We start from the raw sequence: 17,222 nt of genomic DNA on the forward strand, positions 1-17,222 counted from the left end.
TCTTTTTTTTTTTTAAACTTTAGTTTTATAACTTAAAAATCTAATTAAGGAGTCTATTAATCTTTTTGTTTTTTAAACTTTAGTGTTATAACTTAAAATCTTTTTTTTTTTTTTTTTATCTGCTTCATTCCCATTGAAACAGCATCAAAGTTCTAAGCACATGGGCAATTCTCATGCCATTTTGCAAAAGGCATTGATTTCTGCAGCCAGGCCACGCTGCAGCGTATCTGTGGGCATGTACGTGAACAATGCTGGAGCCTGGTTTCCTGGATCCAGGGAAGGTGTGCAGAACCAGAAGTGCAGGAAAGGCTGGGAAGTCCTCTAATGCAACATCTAAAATAGCAGCAGGAGAAAGTAGAGGAAGGCTGTAAACCCATTTAAAACACTCCCATTGTCTTCATGATCATAAGAGCAACCAAGAAACTCCAAAGAGGCCCAAGTTAGCTGAGTAGGAGGGCCCTGGCCAGAGCATTGTTCTTCTTGCAGATAGAATCTTCAAAATGGTTGTGTTCTAACCTGGGCATCAGCAGTGGGCATTCTGCAAGGTTTGTCCTATACTCTTAATTCACTGTACTGAATTCTAAATACGTATTACTGAACATGACCAAGGGTGGGGGGCATCAGTTGCCACGGGGTCGATTCTGACTCATGGCAACCCCATGTGTGTCAGAGTAGAACTGTGCTCCATAGGGTTTTCTGTGGTTGTTTTTTTGGAAGTAGATCGTCAGGCCTTTCTTCTGAGGCGGCTCTGGGTAGCCGTGAACCTCTAGCCTTGAAGGCACTCAATAACTGGTAGCTGCCAAGAAGACTACTGAATAAAATAACAGCAGCAGCTAACATTTACTGAGTGCTTACTAGGTGCCAGGTACTGTTGTAAACCCTTTACAAGTTTAACTCATTTAATTCTTGCAATAATTCTATGAGGTCAGTACTATTATTGTTCCCATCTTACGTATGAGTTCACTGGGGCACAGAAATTTAAGTAAGTTACACAAGGTCGCAGAGCTAGTAGATGGCAGCACTAAGATTCTAACCCAGGCAATCTGATTCCATTACATGGTACTGCATCAACTACCACCACAACTATGTAAAAAATACATAGTGTCATCCCAAAGGACAAGGTAGAACAATTTGTTCTGGCACAGAAATATGTCCAAAAGATCAAAACAATACATAAAAGAGATCCTATGTTTATAAATAATACAAAAACAATCTAAGTATATGCATAAAAAGGAATGAACTCCTAAGAATAGGCTCCAAACACTTGACATTGCATATTATCTGAGAGATGGGACCACAGGGGCGTTACCTTCCTATGTTCTACATTTTTGTAATAAGCATTAGATATTAAGTGTTGTAATTTAGTGAAAAGAGAAGTTGGAAAGAAAGGGAATTAAAAAAAAAGGAAAAACAGATCACAAGAAGGAAAGAAAAACAAAACAAACCCAGAAAGGAAAGGGAAAAACAAAAAGGAAGGATGATAAAAAGTAACAGGAAATATCCAAATAGTGGTATTCCAGAACACAAAGCAGATGTGTAAATAAAATTTTAAAGGTGAAATGAGGTAAAAGATGAGTAAGAAGTACGAGATCAGACCATCCAAATGTGGGAGAGCGTATACAAGTCTGATAAATGCCGAGGAGGAAGAAACGAGAGTACAGGTAACCTGGAGACACTGTAGCTGAGAAGTGGAAAGTACACAGATGGAATGAATGGCACAAGGGGTGGCAAGTGGAAGAGAACGTGGGTCAGGTAAGAGAAGGGGAGGTGGTCAAAGGCGTTAGTACCTAAATCAGTCCCCACATTTTCATACACCTCAGGGGAGAGTTGGTGGTGTATAAACCCATAAGACTGAGGGTATAATTCCTCGAAATCACCATGTACCTGAATAATAATAAAACAACTACAGCAAACTGAATTTTCCAAAATGGCCACAGTAGATTTACTTTATTCCACATGCTTTCCTTAGTGGAGTCTAAGTTAACCAAAAACCAAACCCGCTGCCGTCGAGTTGATTCCGACTCATCTCAACCCTAAAAGACAGAGTAGAACTGCCCCATGGGGTTTCCAAGGGGTGCCTGGTGGATTCGAACTGCCAACCTTTTGGTTAGCAGCTGTAGTCTCAACCACTATGCCGCCAGGGTTTAGGAGTCTCCTCTTAAATCTGAGCAGTGTCCTGTGATTGCCCTGACCAACAGAGTAATGGAAGAAGTGACAAATTGTGACATACTGCGCCCTCACTTTAAGATTAGTGCATAATGCATTTTCTCATTGAATTCTCACAAAGACCTATGAGACAAGTACTATCATCATCACCATCAGACCATTTGAAAGATGAGAAAACTGAGGCTTAAAGCAGTGCCCAAATTATAGCTACAAAAAGCAAGGTAGGAATCTTAACCTAACTCTACCTAACTCCAAAGCATCACAACTATTATGTGACACTGCATCTCCACTCGGCAAGCAAGGAGATCCCATCCATCCATCCATCCTTTAGAGTGTCCTGTCAAATGTCCCTTGATGCCTTTCCCCTGATGAAATTAACCTCTCCCCAACTTCTAGGAATAAAGCCTAATAATCGAAGGTGAGCTTAAGAATTTATTATGTACACAGGTAACTTAATGTTACTTAGTACAAAAAAGAAAGAAAAAATAAAACCTAAATGCCCAACAAAAAGTTGAGCAGTTAAATAAACTATGGTATAGACAAACAGAAGAATACTATAGTATGGACCTTATTTAAAGCATATTTTGCTTATACATATGTGTGTGTATACATACATACATATATAAATCCTGGTGGTGTAGTGGCTAAGTGCCAAGAGGTCGGCAGTTCGAATCTACCAGGCACTCTTTGAAAACTCCATGGGGCAGTTCTACTCTGTCCCATAGGGCCACTGTGAGTTGGAATCGACCCGATGGCAACAGGTTTTAGTTTTTGTTTTTATCTATCTATATAAATACATAAAAAACAAAAACCTGTTGCCATCGAGTCGACAGCATAGCGCCCTATAGGACAGAATGAAACTGCTCCATAGTGTTTCCAAGGAACACCTGGTGGATTTGAATTGCCAGCCTTTTCGTTAGCAGCTGAGCTCTTAACCACTGTACCACCAAGCCTTTATATATATATATATATGTTTATATACATATATATATATTTGTAACATATATTTACACACACATACACCGTATTTTATACAACTAATACACACCTTCTACATTTGTTTGCCAAGTGCTCCCTCCCCCGATGAGGTATTTTCATAAGCACTGGTATGCCAATTTTTTTTACATTTGCTGTTAAAAAAAAAAAAAAAAGATAGTACGGTTATGAAAGTACCGGGGTGGTGGGTGGGAGAAGTTGGCAAAAAAACGCAGAAAGCATGCATCATTAGCATAAAAATATGGTATATAAAATACATATATACACCACATACATATCCATATATGTATACATATACACAATACATACTACACATTTATTTATAGAGGAAAGACGAGAATGAAAACACCAGTAATAGGTGTTCTGTCTAAGTAAGAAGGAGGACTACTGCCCCACAGAGTTTCCTAGGGAGCAGATCGACAGGTCTTTTCTACCAAGGAGCCGCCAGTGGGTTCGAACTGCCAACCTTTAGGTTAGGAGCCAAGCGTTAAACTATTGTACCGCCAGGGCTCCTTCATTATCTCTATATGCCTCTGTACTTTCCCTTTTTTTTTTTTGCAATGAGCATGTGCCATTATTTTAATTAAAAATCTTTTAAAAACTTGAATCTCTTCTTCTCTAACCTTCCAAAACATTTTGCACCTTAATGACAATGCCTGGCACGCTCTACTCTGTACTCTACTTAAATCAGTACAAGTCTGTGAGTTCCCTGGGCACAAAGAAACTAAGTTCCCTGTAGTCCTACCCAGCTCCTACCAGTACCAGCTGCTGCGGAGCCGACTGCAACTCGTGGCAACCCCACGTGTCAGGGTAGAACTGTGGCCCACAGGGTTTTCGATGACTGGTTTTTTGGAAGTAGATTGCCAGGCCTTTCTTCCAAGGTGCCTCTGGGTAGATTCAAAGCTCCAACCTTCGGTTAGAAGCTGAGTGGGTTAACTATTTGCACTACCCAGGGACTCAAGAAAGTGCTCTAGGCTTTCTTTTTTTTAAACCACGCTGAAGCAATGCTGAGATGAGAAGGTGGTCACAGAAGGGTGAATGCCTCCAGACACTTAACAGAACCCAGCAACAACCACCCGTGTACATGAAAGGTCAAACCCACATTAATAATTAATAAGCACTTTGTATTCTCTATAACCAAAAAACCAAACACACTGCCATCAAGTGGATTCTGACTCAGTGACCCTATACAGGAGAGAACCACCTCCGTTTCCAAGGAGCAGCTGGCAGATTTGAACTGCTGGCTTTTTGGTTAGTAGCCATAGCTCTTAACCACTCCGCCACCAGGATTCCTATTCTCTATACCCATTGCCAAATTCATTGGCGTCAAATCAATTCCGACTCATAGCAACCCTATAGGACAGAGCAGAACTACCCCATAGGCTTTCCAAGGAACAGCTGGTGGATTCGAACTGCTGACCTTTTAGTTAGCACTCAAGCTCTTAACTACTGCGCCACCAGGGCTCCAGGGCACTGCTCAGACCATAGTAAACACCCATGTTTGATAAACAAATGAACTGGACATTACAATTAAAACCTGGACCAATTAAAGGGCTTCCACCCCCAGTTTGCCCTTTCCTCCCTACCACTCACCCTGTACAGACTGAACTAACTCCTATAAGGACTGGCCTTCCCAGTAATGATCAGGAGGCACTACTGGGCCAGGAACAGTCTACAAACTGGCAAGCCCTTTCTGGAAGCTGGGAGGGACAGATAAGGAATGCGTGGGCAAGAGGAAGGCTTGGAGAGCCCAACAACAGGCTGGGCTAAGTCTAAACAGCCAATCTTGACTGCACCTTCAGTGAGGACAATCAGCTGGCAAGGCCCTCTGAGGAAGGCAGAAAGTGGTAACAGCAGTGCCAAGACAGGGGAGCTTTCACTCCAAGGCTCCCTCTTGCCCTCTCTTGGCAGAATTTCCAGTTCTACCTGCTCGGCTCCTTCTCCCTTCCCCCACCCATCTCCCCTAAGGCCGCCATTACCAGGGAAGTAGGTCTGCTGGTCCAAGCATTAGCGCCAGGGAACTGCCTGGGGCTCACTCCAGAGGCCTGGCGTTAAACTTCCCGCCAGCCAGCTACTTCCTCCTGCCCCACTCCCCCACTGAGAAACAAACGACACAAGCCGGACTTTAGACAGAAACCCTGCTTATCAGGCAGTCCCAGGCAGATGAACTCTGGGTTTTCAATGCCTGGAAAACCCCAATATATGTCTACTCACTCTGCCTCCCACAACTCCCTCGCACAACACTGAAGCCTCTTCCACAATACATTTGACGAGCGGTCATCCAGGCCTTTCCTGAAACTCTGAAAAGGAAACAGGTTCCAGTTTAGAGATCCCCAGGGTCTCTCCTCAGTGCTAAAAGCTGAGAAAAATAAGCCCTGTCATTTCCTAATCTATCACATAAAATGTGTGTAGCTTTTAAATCTATTTTGGGAAGATGGGGGTGTCAGCCACTTTTGTGTCCAAAGAACAAGGGCAGGTACCTGCTGAACTCCACTCATGTGCGTGGGAGGTGAGGTGGGGGAGGGATTCTAATGGCCAGAGCCACAACACCTATAATCTCCAAGATACATTGTTACACAAAATAAGCAAAATGCAGTACAGTGTATATAAGCCTGTTGCCATACAATTTTGATTCACAGCAGCCCTACCTGACAGAGTAGGACTGCCCCATAGGGTTTCCAAGGTTTCCATAGGGTTAATCTTTAAGGAAGCAGACTGCCACATCTTTCTCCTGCAGAGTAGCTAGTGTGTTCAAACCACCAATCTTTCCTTTTGCAACCAACCGCTTAACCACTGCACCACCAGGGGTCTGTACGGTGTATACAGTATGCCTCTTTTTGTGTAAGACCAAACTCACTGTCATCAAGTAGTGACCCTATAGGACAGAGTAGAACTGCCCCATACAGTTTCCAAGGCCATAATCTCTACAGAAGCAAACTGCTACATCTTTATACCGCCAAGCAGCTGGTGGGTTTGAACCGCCCACCTTTGGTTAGCAGCTGAAGGCTTTAACCACTATGCCATCAGGGCTCCTTTTTGTGTAAGAAAGGAGAAAAAAGAGAATATTTATATACACTTGTACGTAGGAAACTATGGGAGCCATAGGGTGAACAAGAACAGGGTGGGAATGAGTGAAAATAAGATATCCCAGCCCTTTAATATCATTTTGATTTTTGAACCACATGAATCTATCAATATATTCTAAATAAAAATTTTTTTTTTAAATCAGAGCAGCTCTATCTCAAACCAGAACTAGGCTGGAGACCCCAGACCAGGCCCTGAGTGCTGGAGACCCCAGACTAGGCCCTGAGTACAAACACTGAAAAGATCATAAAGTGAAAGCGTTCTGAAATCAAGAGGGAAAGAACAAGGTACTGGAATTCCACTACCACTCATTTCCTGGTTCCAGTGGTTGCCTGTCATTAGTTTCTAGTTTCGAGGGAACAATTCCTTCCGGGGAGTAAGCAGGGAGTAGAGCAAGAGGAAGGAGGAGTGCCTCAGCACGCTTCGAGTTTAGCCAGGAAGTGTGCCAGCCCTAACCTGTAGGTCTATGAAAACCTCCAGTTTTGAGGCTAAATCTGCACCAGAAGAGCAAACAGGACCCAGTATAAAAAAGCTAAAAAGGTCTTGGCTATACCGAGTCAGAAACATCGTTAGGAAGCTCCATGACGCAGACTGACCCAGCACAGGGTGGGGGAGGGCGGGTTAACGACAACAGGGGACAAAAGTCAGGGTTCTAACTCAGGCTTCCCTTTCTCCCTGTGGTTACACCGAAAGTTGTTCTATCCACACACCGGTGTGCTAGGCAGGAAAGCCTCTCTCTGCCTAGGAGACCTCTGGAGCCTTTTCTAAGTGCATGCTCTGTGCTAGGCAGGAAAGCCTCCCTCTGCCTAGGAGAGCTCTGGAGCCTTTTCTAAGTGCATACTCTCTAGGGAAAGGGAGACTGGCACACTGGGTCACCAGATTAACTTGCCCTGTGTCTAGCTTCCAGATCTCTGCCCCAGCAGGCCTTCCTCTCCACTGTTCCCAGGCTGGGGCTGCGCCTGCCTGTTCCATCCTATCCTGACCTCTCTTCTAATGGCAGAGCCCACAATGAGGAGCAGCCTGGAGGGAGCAGGGGACAGCACATGCTCAGATATCCCAGGGACAGAGGCCCAAAAAAGGGCCCTACTTTTTGGCTCTTGCCCTCTGGGATCTAGGAGGCCCTCTCCCTGCTTCCTTTCATCTACTGTACTGGAACAGCGTTCTTTCTTCCTCAGAGAATCTAAAGGGCTAGATTCGGGGATGAGAGCCGTCCAACAATAATGCCTTCAGCGTATGTAATGTAGCTATTACCCCAGTTGATCTTCATGACAAGGGTAGGACAGCTATTATTACTCTTGTTTTGAAAAGACTAAGGCCAAAGACGTACAGTTAAGCTACTAGCCTAAGATCACAAAGCAGAGGCAGAGGCAAAACCAAGCTAGAACCCAGGTGGGACGGGCTGGCCCCATTTGCAGGCTCTTTTGCACTAACCAAATCACTGCCCCGCCCCCAGGTCTAGCCAGCTTTAACAGTGATAAGGCCAGTTCCTCCATTCCCTGAAGTTGTTACTTCCTAGGACCCACTGTCCCGCCAAGCTATTGTATCCTCTCAAGCAGACTCAGAATAGACTAGAGGACATCCCCAAGCTGAGAATGATGATATCACAATGCTCTGAGTGCCAGTAAGTGATTGTCCTGGGTTTATCACAAATAGTATAGACATTCAGGGGCAAAGGGAAGAAAGGAAGAAGGGAGGGAGGGAAGCAGCTCTAAGAAGCTTACAAGCCTGGCAAACACTGTCACGAATTGAGTCACTGACTCAGAAAAAAGACTTGTCAATTTGGGGCAGTGGGGAGTACTGGTATGGTACAAGCAGTGACAGTCTTTAGAGTACCACACAGAGAACCAAAAACTGACCACAGGTGAAACTGGAACTTTTAAGATATAGGCAGATATAAACAGGTAGGGGACAGGAGACAAGAAATTAAAGAAAATGAAGAGTAGAACGAGAGGGAGAAGTGAGAGAAGGAAGAACCTAGCGAAAAAGAAAAACTGAAAATGTAAGGAAGAGAATGGATTCTGGAGTGACACACCAAACTGACTCTGAAATCACGGCTCCTGTGCCGAGCCTTAGGATGCCTGAGATGCTGAATCCAGGAGTTGAAAAAGGAGAAGTCAGGACACTTTGATTTGATTCCTGGTCCACCACTGACCCTCTTTGTCAACCTGGAAAAGTCATTTTCTCTCTCTGGGCCTATTTCCTTCCTCATTTGTACAATAGGGGAAAGATTAAACTTGTGTCCAGTCCAGTCCACGCCAAGAGTTTATGTTTTTGTGGTGAGGCACAAACCAAAAAAACCCACACCCATTGCCGTTGAGTCAATCCTGGCTCATAGTGGCCCTACGAGACAGAGTAGAACTGCCCCCATAGGGTTTCCAATGAGCAGCTGGGGGTAAGGGACAAAGGAGTGGTCAGATCATCTCTCTGAGGGCAGAGGATCTATTCCACCTTCAAAAAACTGGGCACAATGAATTGGCTTTTAACCACTGATACTAGCTGTAATCGTTCATTTCTTTTACACTTCCTAAAATATGGGCTTTGAGGAAAAAATACAGACTCTTACGGAACACATACTGACACAACTCCACACAAGCACATGCACGAACACTCGAGAATCAGACGTACACACACACAGGTGTTGACACAGGTTGACTAAGCCTAACCCAGCTGACTGCACACTCACAGCCATACAAACACACCTACAGACAGAGACATGCCCCAGCAAGTGAGTCTCACATTGTTCCAGAAAAAAGGAGTTGACAAAGGAAACAAAAACTCTTAGTACACGGCCGGGGGAGGGCAGAGTCCTGGCTCTGAGGAGAATCCAGCCAACCACCAGACACCTCCTCCCCCCAGGAGTAGTCACTCAGTCAACAACGTTTATTAAGGGCTCCCGACGTAGTTATTCTAGAAAGGAACTGTAAATGATGTGCTCTGGGAAATTTCGGGTTCAATGTCAGTTCCTTTTCAGGCTCTACACCCAGACACTTCCCAGAACCACCAGCGCTACCTCACCCTCTGATAAACCTATCCAGGGACGATAAAGAACCCTTCAGGAACAGCCAAAGAAAGAGACTTCCATCCCACTCCATCTCCATTAGATTTTCTCTGGGGGCCCTTAGGGAGCTGAGCGCCCAGGAGCCAAGGGAGTCAGAGGGGAGAAGCTCATGGCTTCTCTTGAGTCGTTTGTAGATGTTGGGTGCGTTTTGTAGGGACAGGAAGGCCCTTCCCAGGAGCGTGTGGAGGGGGATGCTTAGGGTGATATATAAGGGAGGGACCCACGCGCCCACCGGTTCTCACAAGTTCGTACGAGTTGGAAGGTGAAAGCCCCCGCTGGCTTGTTTGCGTGCGGAGGAGCAGCGTCCCTCCCACTGGATGTAAGGGGAAGGGTCCCAACTCAGCGGTGTGGGTGAGGGGAGCCACTCCCCTGGGTGCGGGGGAGGGGATAGGAGGGAGACGGGCCCAGGGTGGAGGAGGACGGCAAAGTGAGGCAGGAAGGTTTCCGAACTCCTCCCCTCCCTCGAGGAAGGGGCGTGGGGAGCGCGTCCACCAACTTCTGACCCGACCCACCGATTCCTCCCGAAACTCCGGGAACTTACACAGGATCGCCAACGTGAAGAGAAGTAACTGTTGCCTCTCGGCTCTCGCTTTTGTCCCCTCCATGATCAGGATTCCGATACGCTAGCCGCCGCGGGAGCCCTAGGGAGAGACTACGCTTCGCGAACTGCAGCTCCGCACTACGCTCCAGCCGCCAGGTTGAGCCCCTCCCGGCGCGCCCCTCCCCGCCCGATTGGTCGGCGCCCCGCCCCTGCAATTCTGATTGGTGCAGGGAGCTGCCGCTCCGTTGAGTGATTTACCGTAGCCAGGTGCGACTCCGCTCACTACGCGCCCAAGGCCGAACTGGCGCCGGTCCAAGCTGTAGCCTCCTCTGATTGGCTCAAGAGACTATGGCGTAAGGAGACGAAGTCCACACTTTCGGCAGGTAAGGGCACTCTGATTGGGCGGTGTTCCTGAAATAGGGACTTTCTGACTGGCTGCATTCTGAGTTGGAGCTAGAGGACTTGAATATCTCAAAGGAAATAGGGAGGGTAGTCGTACTGTGGGAGTTGGGGGATAGGGTCTGGATTTTGCTTTTTGTTGTTTGTTTTAATGTAAATTGCTAGATGCTGTAGAAACCTTGGGCCTGTCCCTTGGCAAGTGAAAAATACACTGATGTGGGGAGGGAGGGGGCCAGGAAACGCCACCCCCAAACCGCGTTCCCCTGTTGATCCCACCCGCAGCATTCACAGGCTTTGAGAGTTGGCCTGCAAAGAAATTAGGAAAATAATAGGAAAGGGAAAAGAAAGCGGAAGGGGGCGCTCAACTCAAAAGTAGGAAAAGCAGAATTACATTATCTCAAGAAGAACGTTAAACAGGTGTACACAAAACGCACCCAGATAATATATACTGACCCACGGATGCTCCGTAAACATCTCTGTGGGCGACTGCATATGTCTGTTACACATGTTTGATGCATCAGCAGGGCTCTATTTTTCAGTATTTGTTTTCTCACTGTGACTAACAGTTGGAGGTTAAACCCGTTGCCGTCGAATCGATTCCGACCCCCTTTTTCTGTAAACTATGCTATTACCAAGGGTTTCACTCTACTTGGACGAACAGTCAACACCCACAGAAGCAGCAGTCAAGAAATCAAACATCGTATTGCATTGGGCAAATCTGCTGCAAAAGACCTTTTTAAAGTTCTAAAAAGCAAAGATGTCACTTTGATGACTAAAGTGTGCCTGACCCAAGCCATGGTGTTTTCCATCACCACTTAGTATGCGAATGCTGAATCATAAAAAAAAAAAAAAACAGAAGAACTGATGCATTCGAATTGTGGTGTTGGCGAAGAATACTGAATATACCGAGGGCTGCCAGAAGAACAAACAAACTGGACTTAGAAGAAATAAAACCGAAATGCTCCTTTGAAGGGAGGATGGTGAAATTTCATCTTGCTGACTTTGGACAAGCCATCAGGAAAGGCCAATCGCTAGAAAAGGACATCGTGTTTAGTAGAGGGTCAGCAAAAACAAGGGAAGCCCTCCATGAGATGGATTGGCACAACAGCCACAACAGTGGGCTCAGATATATCAAAGATCGTGAAGATGGCAGGGGACCAGACGATGTTGTTATATAAGGCTGCCATGAGTCGGAGCTGACTCCATGGCCACTAACAACAACAAACATTGACACACAAGCCTTCTGTTAATATTTACATCGTTAAATCATTTTTAATTGAAACTCATACTCAACCTTTATTATTTCTAGTTTCTATTTTGCAGTGATTTAATTTTAGCTGTATTAAGCATATCCAGGTTGACTATGGAAATATTTCCTGAACACATTTTTTCACTGAGGAAGTGGAGTGTCCACATTCTTACCCAAAAGAGAGGCTTTTTTTGACCTTTTGCCTCTTTCACCTTTGCTCTCATTCCTTTGTCTGTGTCTCTTGGGCCAAATGTCCACTTCTGGTTCGATCCATTCAAAGCAATGTTTATCAAGCACCTATTGTTGTGTGCTATCAAGTTGATTCCGACTCATAGGACCTTATAAGACAGAGTAGAACTGCCCCATAGGGTTTCCTAGGCTGTAATCTCTATGGGAACAGATCACCGGGTCCTTTCTCCTGAGGAGTGGCTAGTGGGTTCCATCTGCCAACTTTTCAGTTAGCAGCTGAGCACTTTAACGATTGTACCACCAGGGCTCCTATCAAGCACCTACTAGGTGCTCTACCAATACCGTTACCAGCTGCCATCGAATCAGTTCCAACTCATGGCAACCCCCATGTGTGTCAGAGTAGAACTGTTTTTAATACTAATATAACAAGATGAAGGAAATTTAAAATATTAGTAATTTGGTACTTTTTCCAGTTTTTTCCCCATGCACAATTGTGACCATTGTTGTCGTTGTTGTTAGCTGTGATGGAGTTGGCCCCCAACTCACGGCAACCCCATGTGTTACAGAGTAGAACTGTCCCATAGCTTTTTTTTTTTTTTTAATTATTTTTGCTCTTGCTGTTGAGGATATACACAGCAAATACATACACCAACTCAAGTTTCTAATGTATAAATAATTCAGTGACTTTGAATACATTCTTTGAGTTGTGCAACCGTTCTCACCCTCCTTTTCTGAGTTGTTCCTCTCCCATTAAGGTAAACTCTCTGCCCCTTAAGGTTCCTATCTAATCTTTTGAGTTGCTGTTGTCAGTTTGATCCCATATAGATAGATCTTAAAAGAGCATTATTCTCAAGGCAGACATTCTTTACTAGTTAAGCTAAATTGTTGTTTGATTTTAAGAAGGCTCCAAGGTTTGTTCTGTGTGTGTGTGGTTTAAATTTTAAAATTATCTTAGGGCAATATTCTGGGGTTTCATCCAGCCTCCATGGCTCCACAGGCTTTTCAGTGATTGATCTTTCAGAGGCAGATCTCCAGGCCTTTCTTCCAAGGTACCTCTGAGAGAACTCAAACCTCTAAAATTTCAGTTAGCAGCTGAGCACAGTAGTCACTTGTAACACCCAGGGACTCCTACTAGGTGCTATGTTGTTGTTAGGTGCCATCCAGTAAGTTCTGACTAATAGAGACCCCTATAGGACAGGGTCAGAGTAGGAACTGCCCCCATAGGGTTTCAAGGAGCAGCTGGTGGATTTGAACTGCTGACCTTTTGGTTTGTGGCTGAGCTCTTAACCACTATGCCACCAGGGCTCCAGGGAATACAAATAAATATAAACCACAATACCTGCCCTAAATCTACTTCCAAGACTAATATAGGAAACAAGACAATATGTAATCAAAAGAGAAACTTCATATTACTAAATTGAAACAAATATTTGAATGCTACCATGTACACTCAAGACTGACATGTCTATCAGTTTGTCATACTGTGGGGGATTCATGTTGCTGTGATTCTGGAAGCTATACTACCAGTATCCAAATACCAGCAGGGTCACCTATGGCAGACAGGTTTCAGTTAAGCTTCCAGACTAAGACAGACTAGGAAGAAGAACTTGGCAGTCTACTTCGGAAAGATTTAGCCAGTGAAAACGAATAGCAGCGGAATATTGCTTGATATAGTGCCAGAAGATGAACCCCTCAGGTTGGAAGGCACTCGAAAGACGACTGAGGAAGAGCTACCTCTTTAGAGTTGATCTTAATGACATGGATGGCGTCAGGCTTTCGGGACCTTCATTTGCTGATGTGGCATGACTCAAAATGAGAAGAAACAGCTGCAAACATGTATTAATAATCAGAACCTGGAATGTACAAAGTATGAATCTAGGAAAATTGGAAGTCATCAAAAATGAAATAGAACACATAAACATTGATATCCTAGGCCTTAGTGAGCTGAAATGGACTGGTATTGGCCATTTTGAATCAGACAATCATATGGTCTACTTTAAGCCAGGAATGACAACTTGAAGAGGAATAGTGTTGCATTCATTGTGAAAAAGAACATTTCAAGACCTACCCTGAAGTACATCACTGTCAGTGATAGGATAATATCCATATGCCTACAAAGACGACCAGTAAATATGACTATTATTCTCATATACACACCAACCACTAAGGCCAAAGATGAAGAAATTGAAGATTTTTACCAACTTCTGCAGTCTGAAATTGATTGAACATGCAATCAGGATACACTAATAATTACTGGAGATTGGAATGTGAAAGTTGGAAACAAAGAAAGAGGATCGGTAGTTGAAAAATATGGCCTTGGTGATAGAAATGATGCAGGAGATCGCATGATAGAATTTTGCAAGACCAACAACTTCTTCTTTGCAGATACCTTTTTCACCAACATAAATGGCAACTGTACACATGGACCTCACCAGATACATAGGAATCAAATCAACTACATCTGTGGGAAGAGATGATGGAAAAGCTCAATATCATCAGAACAAGGCCATGGGCTGACTGCAGAATAGACCATCAATTGCTCATATGCAAGTTCAAGTTGAAACTGAAAAAATTAGAACAAGCCAGTGAGAGCCAAAGTACAACCTTGAGTATATACCACCTGAATTTAGAGACCATCTCAAGAATAGATTTGATGCATTGAACGGTAATGACCAAAGACCAGATGAGTTGTGGAATGACATCAAGGATATCATACACGACGAAAGCAAGAGGTCATTAAAAAGACAGAAAAAATAGATGTCAGAAGAGGCTCTGAAACTTGCTCTTGAACATCGAGTAGCTAAAGTAAAAGGAAGAAGCGATAAAGTAAAAGAGTTGAACTCAAGATTTCAAACAGCGGCTCGAGAAGACAGTAAAATATTACAATGACACGTGCAAAGACCTGGAGATAGAAAACGAAAAGGGAAGAGTATGCTCTGCATTTCTCAAGCTAAAAGAATCTGAAGAAAAAATTCAAGCCTCAAGTTGCAATATTGAAGGATTCCATGGGGAAAATATTAAACGACTCAGGAAGCATCAAAAGAAGGTAGAAGGTATACACAGAGTCACTATACCAAAAAGAATTGGTTGACATTCAACCATATCAGGAGGTACCATATGTGCAGAAACCAATGATACTGAAAGAAGAAGTCCAAGCTGCTCTGAAGTCATTGGCAAAAAACAAGGCTCCAGGAATTGACGGAATACCAATTCAGATGTTTCAACAAACAGATGCAGCACTGGAAGTGCTCACTCTCTATGCCAAGAATTTTGGAAGACAGCTACCTGGCCAACCAACTGGAAGAGTTCTATATTGATGTCTATTCCCAAGAAAGGTGATCCCATCGAATGCAGAAATTATTGAACAATATCATTAATATCACAGGCAAGTAAAATTTTCCTGAAGATCATTCAAAAGTGGCTGCAGCAGTATATCGACAAGGGAATGCCAGAAATTCAAGCCAGATTCACAAGAGGACATGGAATCAGGGATATCATTGCTGATGTCAGATGGGTCCTGGCTGAAAGCAAAGAATACCAGAAAGGTGTTTACCTGTGTTTTATTGACTATGCAAAGGCATTCGACTATGTGGATCATAACAAATGATGGTTAACATTGGGAAGAATGGGAATTCAAGAATAATTGTGCTCATGAGAAACCTGTACATAGATCAAGAGGCAGATATTCGGAAAAAACAAGGGGATACTGCGTGGTTTAAAGTCAGGAAAGGTATGCATCAGGGTTGTATCCTTTCACCATACCTATTCAATCTGTTTGCTGAGCAAATAATCCAAGAAGCTGGACTATGTGAAGAAGAACAGAGCATCAGGATTGGAGGAATACTCATTAACAACCTGCGTTATGCAGATGACACAACCTTGCTTGCTGAAGGTGAAGAGGACTTGAAACACTTACTAATGAAGATCAAAGACCACAGCCCTCAGTACGGATTACACCTCAGCATAAAGAAAAACATCTTCACAACTGGACCAATGAGCAACATCGTGACAAGCAGCAAAAAGACTGAAGTTGTCAAAGATTTCATTTTACTTGGATCCACAATCAACAGCCATGGAAGCAGCAGTCAAGATATCAAAAGATGCATTGCATTGGGCAAATCTGCTGCAAAAGACCTCCTTATAGTGTTGAAGAGCAAAGATGTCACCTTGAAGACTAAGGTGCGCCTGACACAAGCTATGGTGTTTTCACTTGCCTCCTATGCATATGGAAGCCTGGACAATGAATAAAGAAAATCAAAGAACAATTGACGCCTTTGAATTGTGGTGTTGGAGAAGAATATACCATGGACTGCCAAAAAAAAGAAACGAACAGATCTGTCTTGGAAGAAGTACAATCAGAATGCTCCTAATAGCAAGGATGGTGAGACTACATCTCACATCCTTTGGACATGTTGTCAGGACTTGACTCCCTGGAGAAGGACATCATGATTGGAAAGTAGAGGACCAGTGAAAAAGAGGAAGACCGTCAAGAAGATGGACTGACACAGTGGCTACAACAATGGGCTTAAAGCAAAACAATGATTGTGAGGATGGCGCAGGACCTGGCAGTGTTTTGTTCTGTTGTACATAGGGTCACTATCACTCAGAACCCACTCGTTGGCACCTAATAACAAGACACGTGCAAAGCTCTGTTCTTTACCCTCAAAAGTCTTGGAGAGAGAGATACATATACAAAGTTCAATTCTAGAGTGAAGAGTAGGGGAGGAAGAGCTCCAAGAAGAGAACAATCACTGTGGGCTGTGATTGTCAGACAAAACTTTGAGATGGTGAGACTTGAGTAGGGGCTTTAAGCAACTCTAACATGGATCATAGTCTTTATCAGAGGTCGTTTAGGTCGGCTTCTCACTCCGCACGGGACGAGTGTAGAGGGAAAAGGAAGTTTAGGAGATTTGAAGAGTAGGGAGAAATGGGAAATGGTTATTTTATAGAGGCAAAAATTTAAGGAAGACATTAGGGAAGTATATTAGGAATAATGAGCAGTGTTAAATGCCATCTAGATATTTTGGACTTAAAAACAGAGCAGTCAAATTGGTGTGAGTTTTACTGCAGCTGTTCAACTGTGGGGATAGAGTAAAAAAAAAAAAAATTTTTTTTTAGAGTAAGGTTGGAAAAAAAAAAGTTGCAATCCAGTCTTTCAGAAGTAGATAGTCAGGACTTTCTTCTAAGGTGCCTCTAGGTGGACTTGGACCTCCAACCTTTCGGTTAGCAGACAAGTGCTTAATCATTTGCACCAGTATAGTAAGGTTAGTTGGGTTTAATCGTAGTTGGGGTTTTCCTGAGCAAGTGATGAAGTGAGAAAGCAGCAAGGATGCTAAAGAAATTTGCAAGGGATTGACTTTTCTTCTGTGTCCTTCCAGAGTTTCATTTTGCAAATATGAGCAATTATAAGTATATATTTTTTTATATGTTATTACCTTTTTTTAACACCGAAGATAGCATACTACAATTTTTTCACCTAAAAAAAAAAAAACTAACAGCGTGTAATTGTAGAGCTTTGATGTGAATACACTGAGAGCTTC

General features: G+C 43.7%; 1 protein-coding gene across 2 annotated transcripts in view; it reads right to left on the reverse strand.

Annotated features, from left to right (window-relative positions):
- Nucleotides 1-10,023, reverse strand: part of F11R (F11 receptor) — a 28,271-nt gene extending 18,248 nt beyond the window's left edge. For both annotated transcript variants that reach the window (XR_007516863.1, XM_049881024.1), the window contains exon 1: nt 9,846-10,023. Coding sequence is in view for 1 of the 2 variants with exons in the window: in XM_049881024.1 (XP_049736981.1) it covers nt 9,846-9,909 (64 nt within the window). In the remaining variant the exon portion in view is untranslated. The remainder of the gene's footprint in view (nt 1-9,845) is intronic.
- Between the last annotated feature and the right edge of the window lie 7,199 nt (nt 10,024-17,222).

The sequence above is a fragment of the Elephas maximus genome, chromosome 3 (assembly GCF_024166365.1).
Source record: "Elephas maximus indicus isolate mEleMax1 chromosome 3, mEleMax1 primary haplotype, whole genome shotgun sequence".
Taxonomy (NCBI): domain Eukaryota; kingdom Metazoa; phylum Chordata; class Mammalia; order Proboscidea; family Elephantidae; genus Elephas; species Elephas maximus.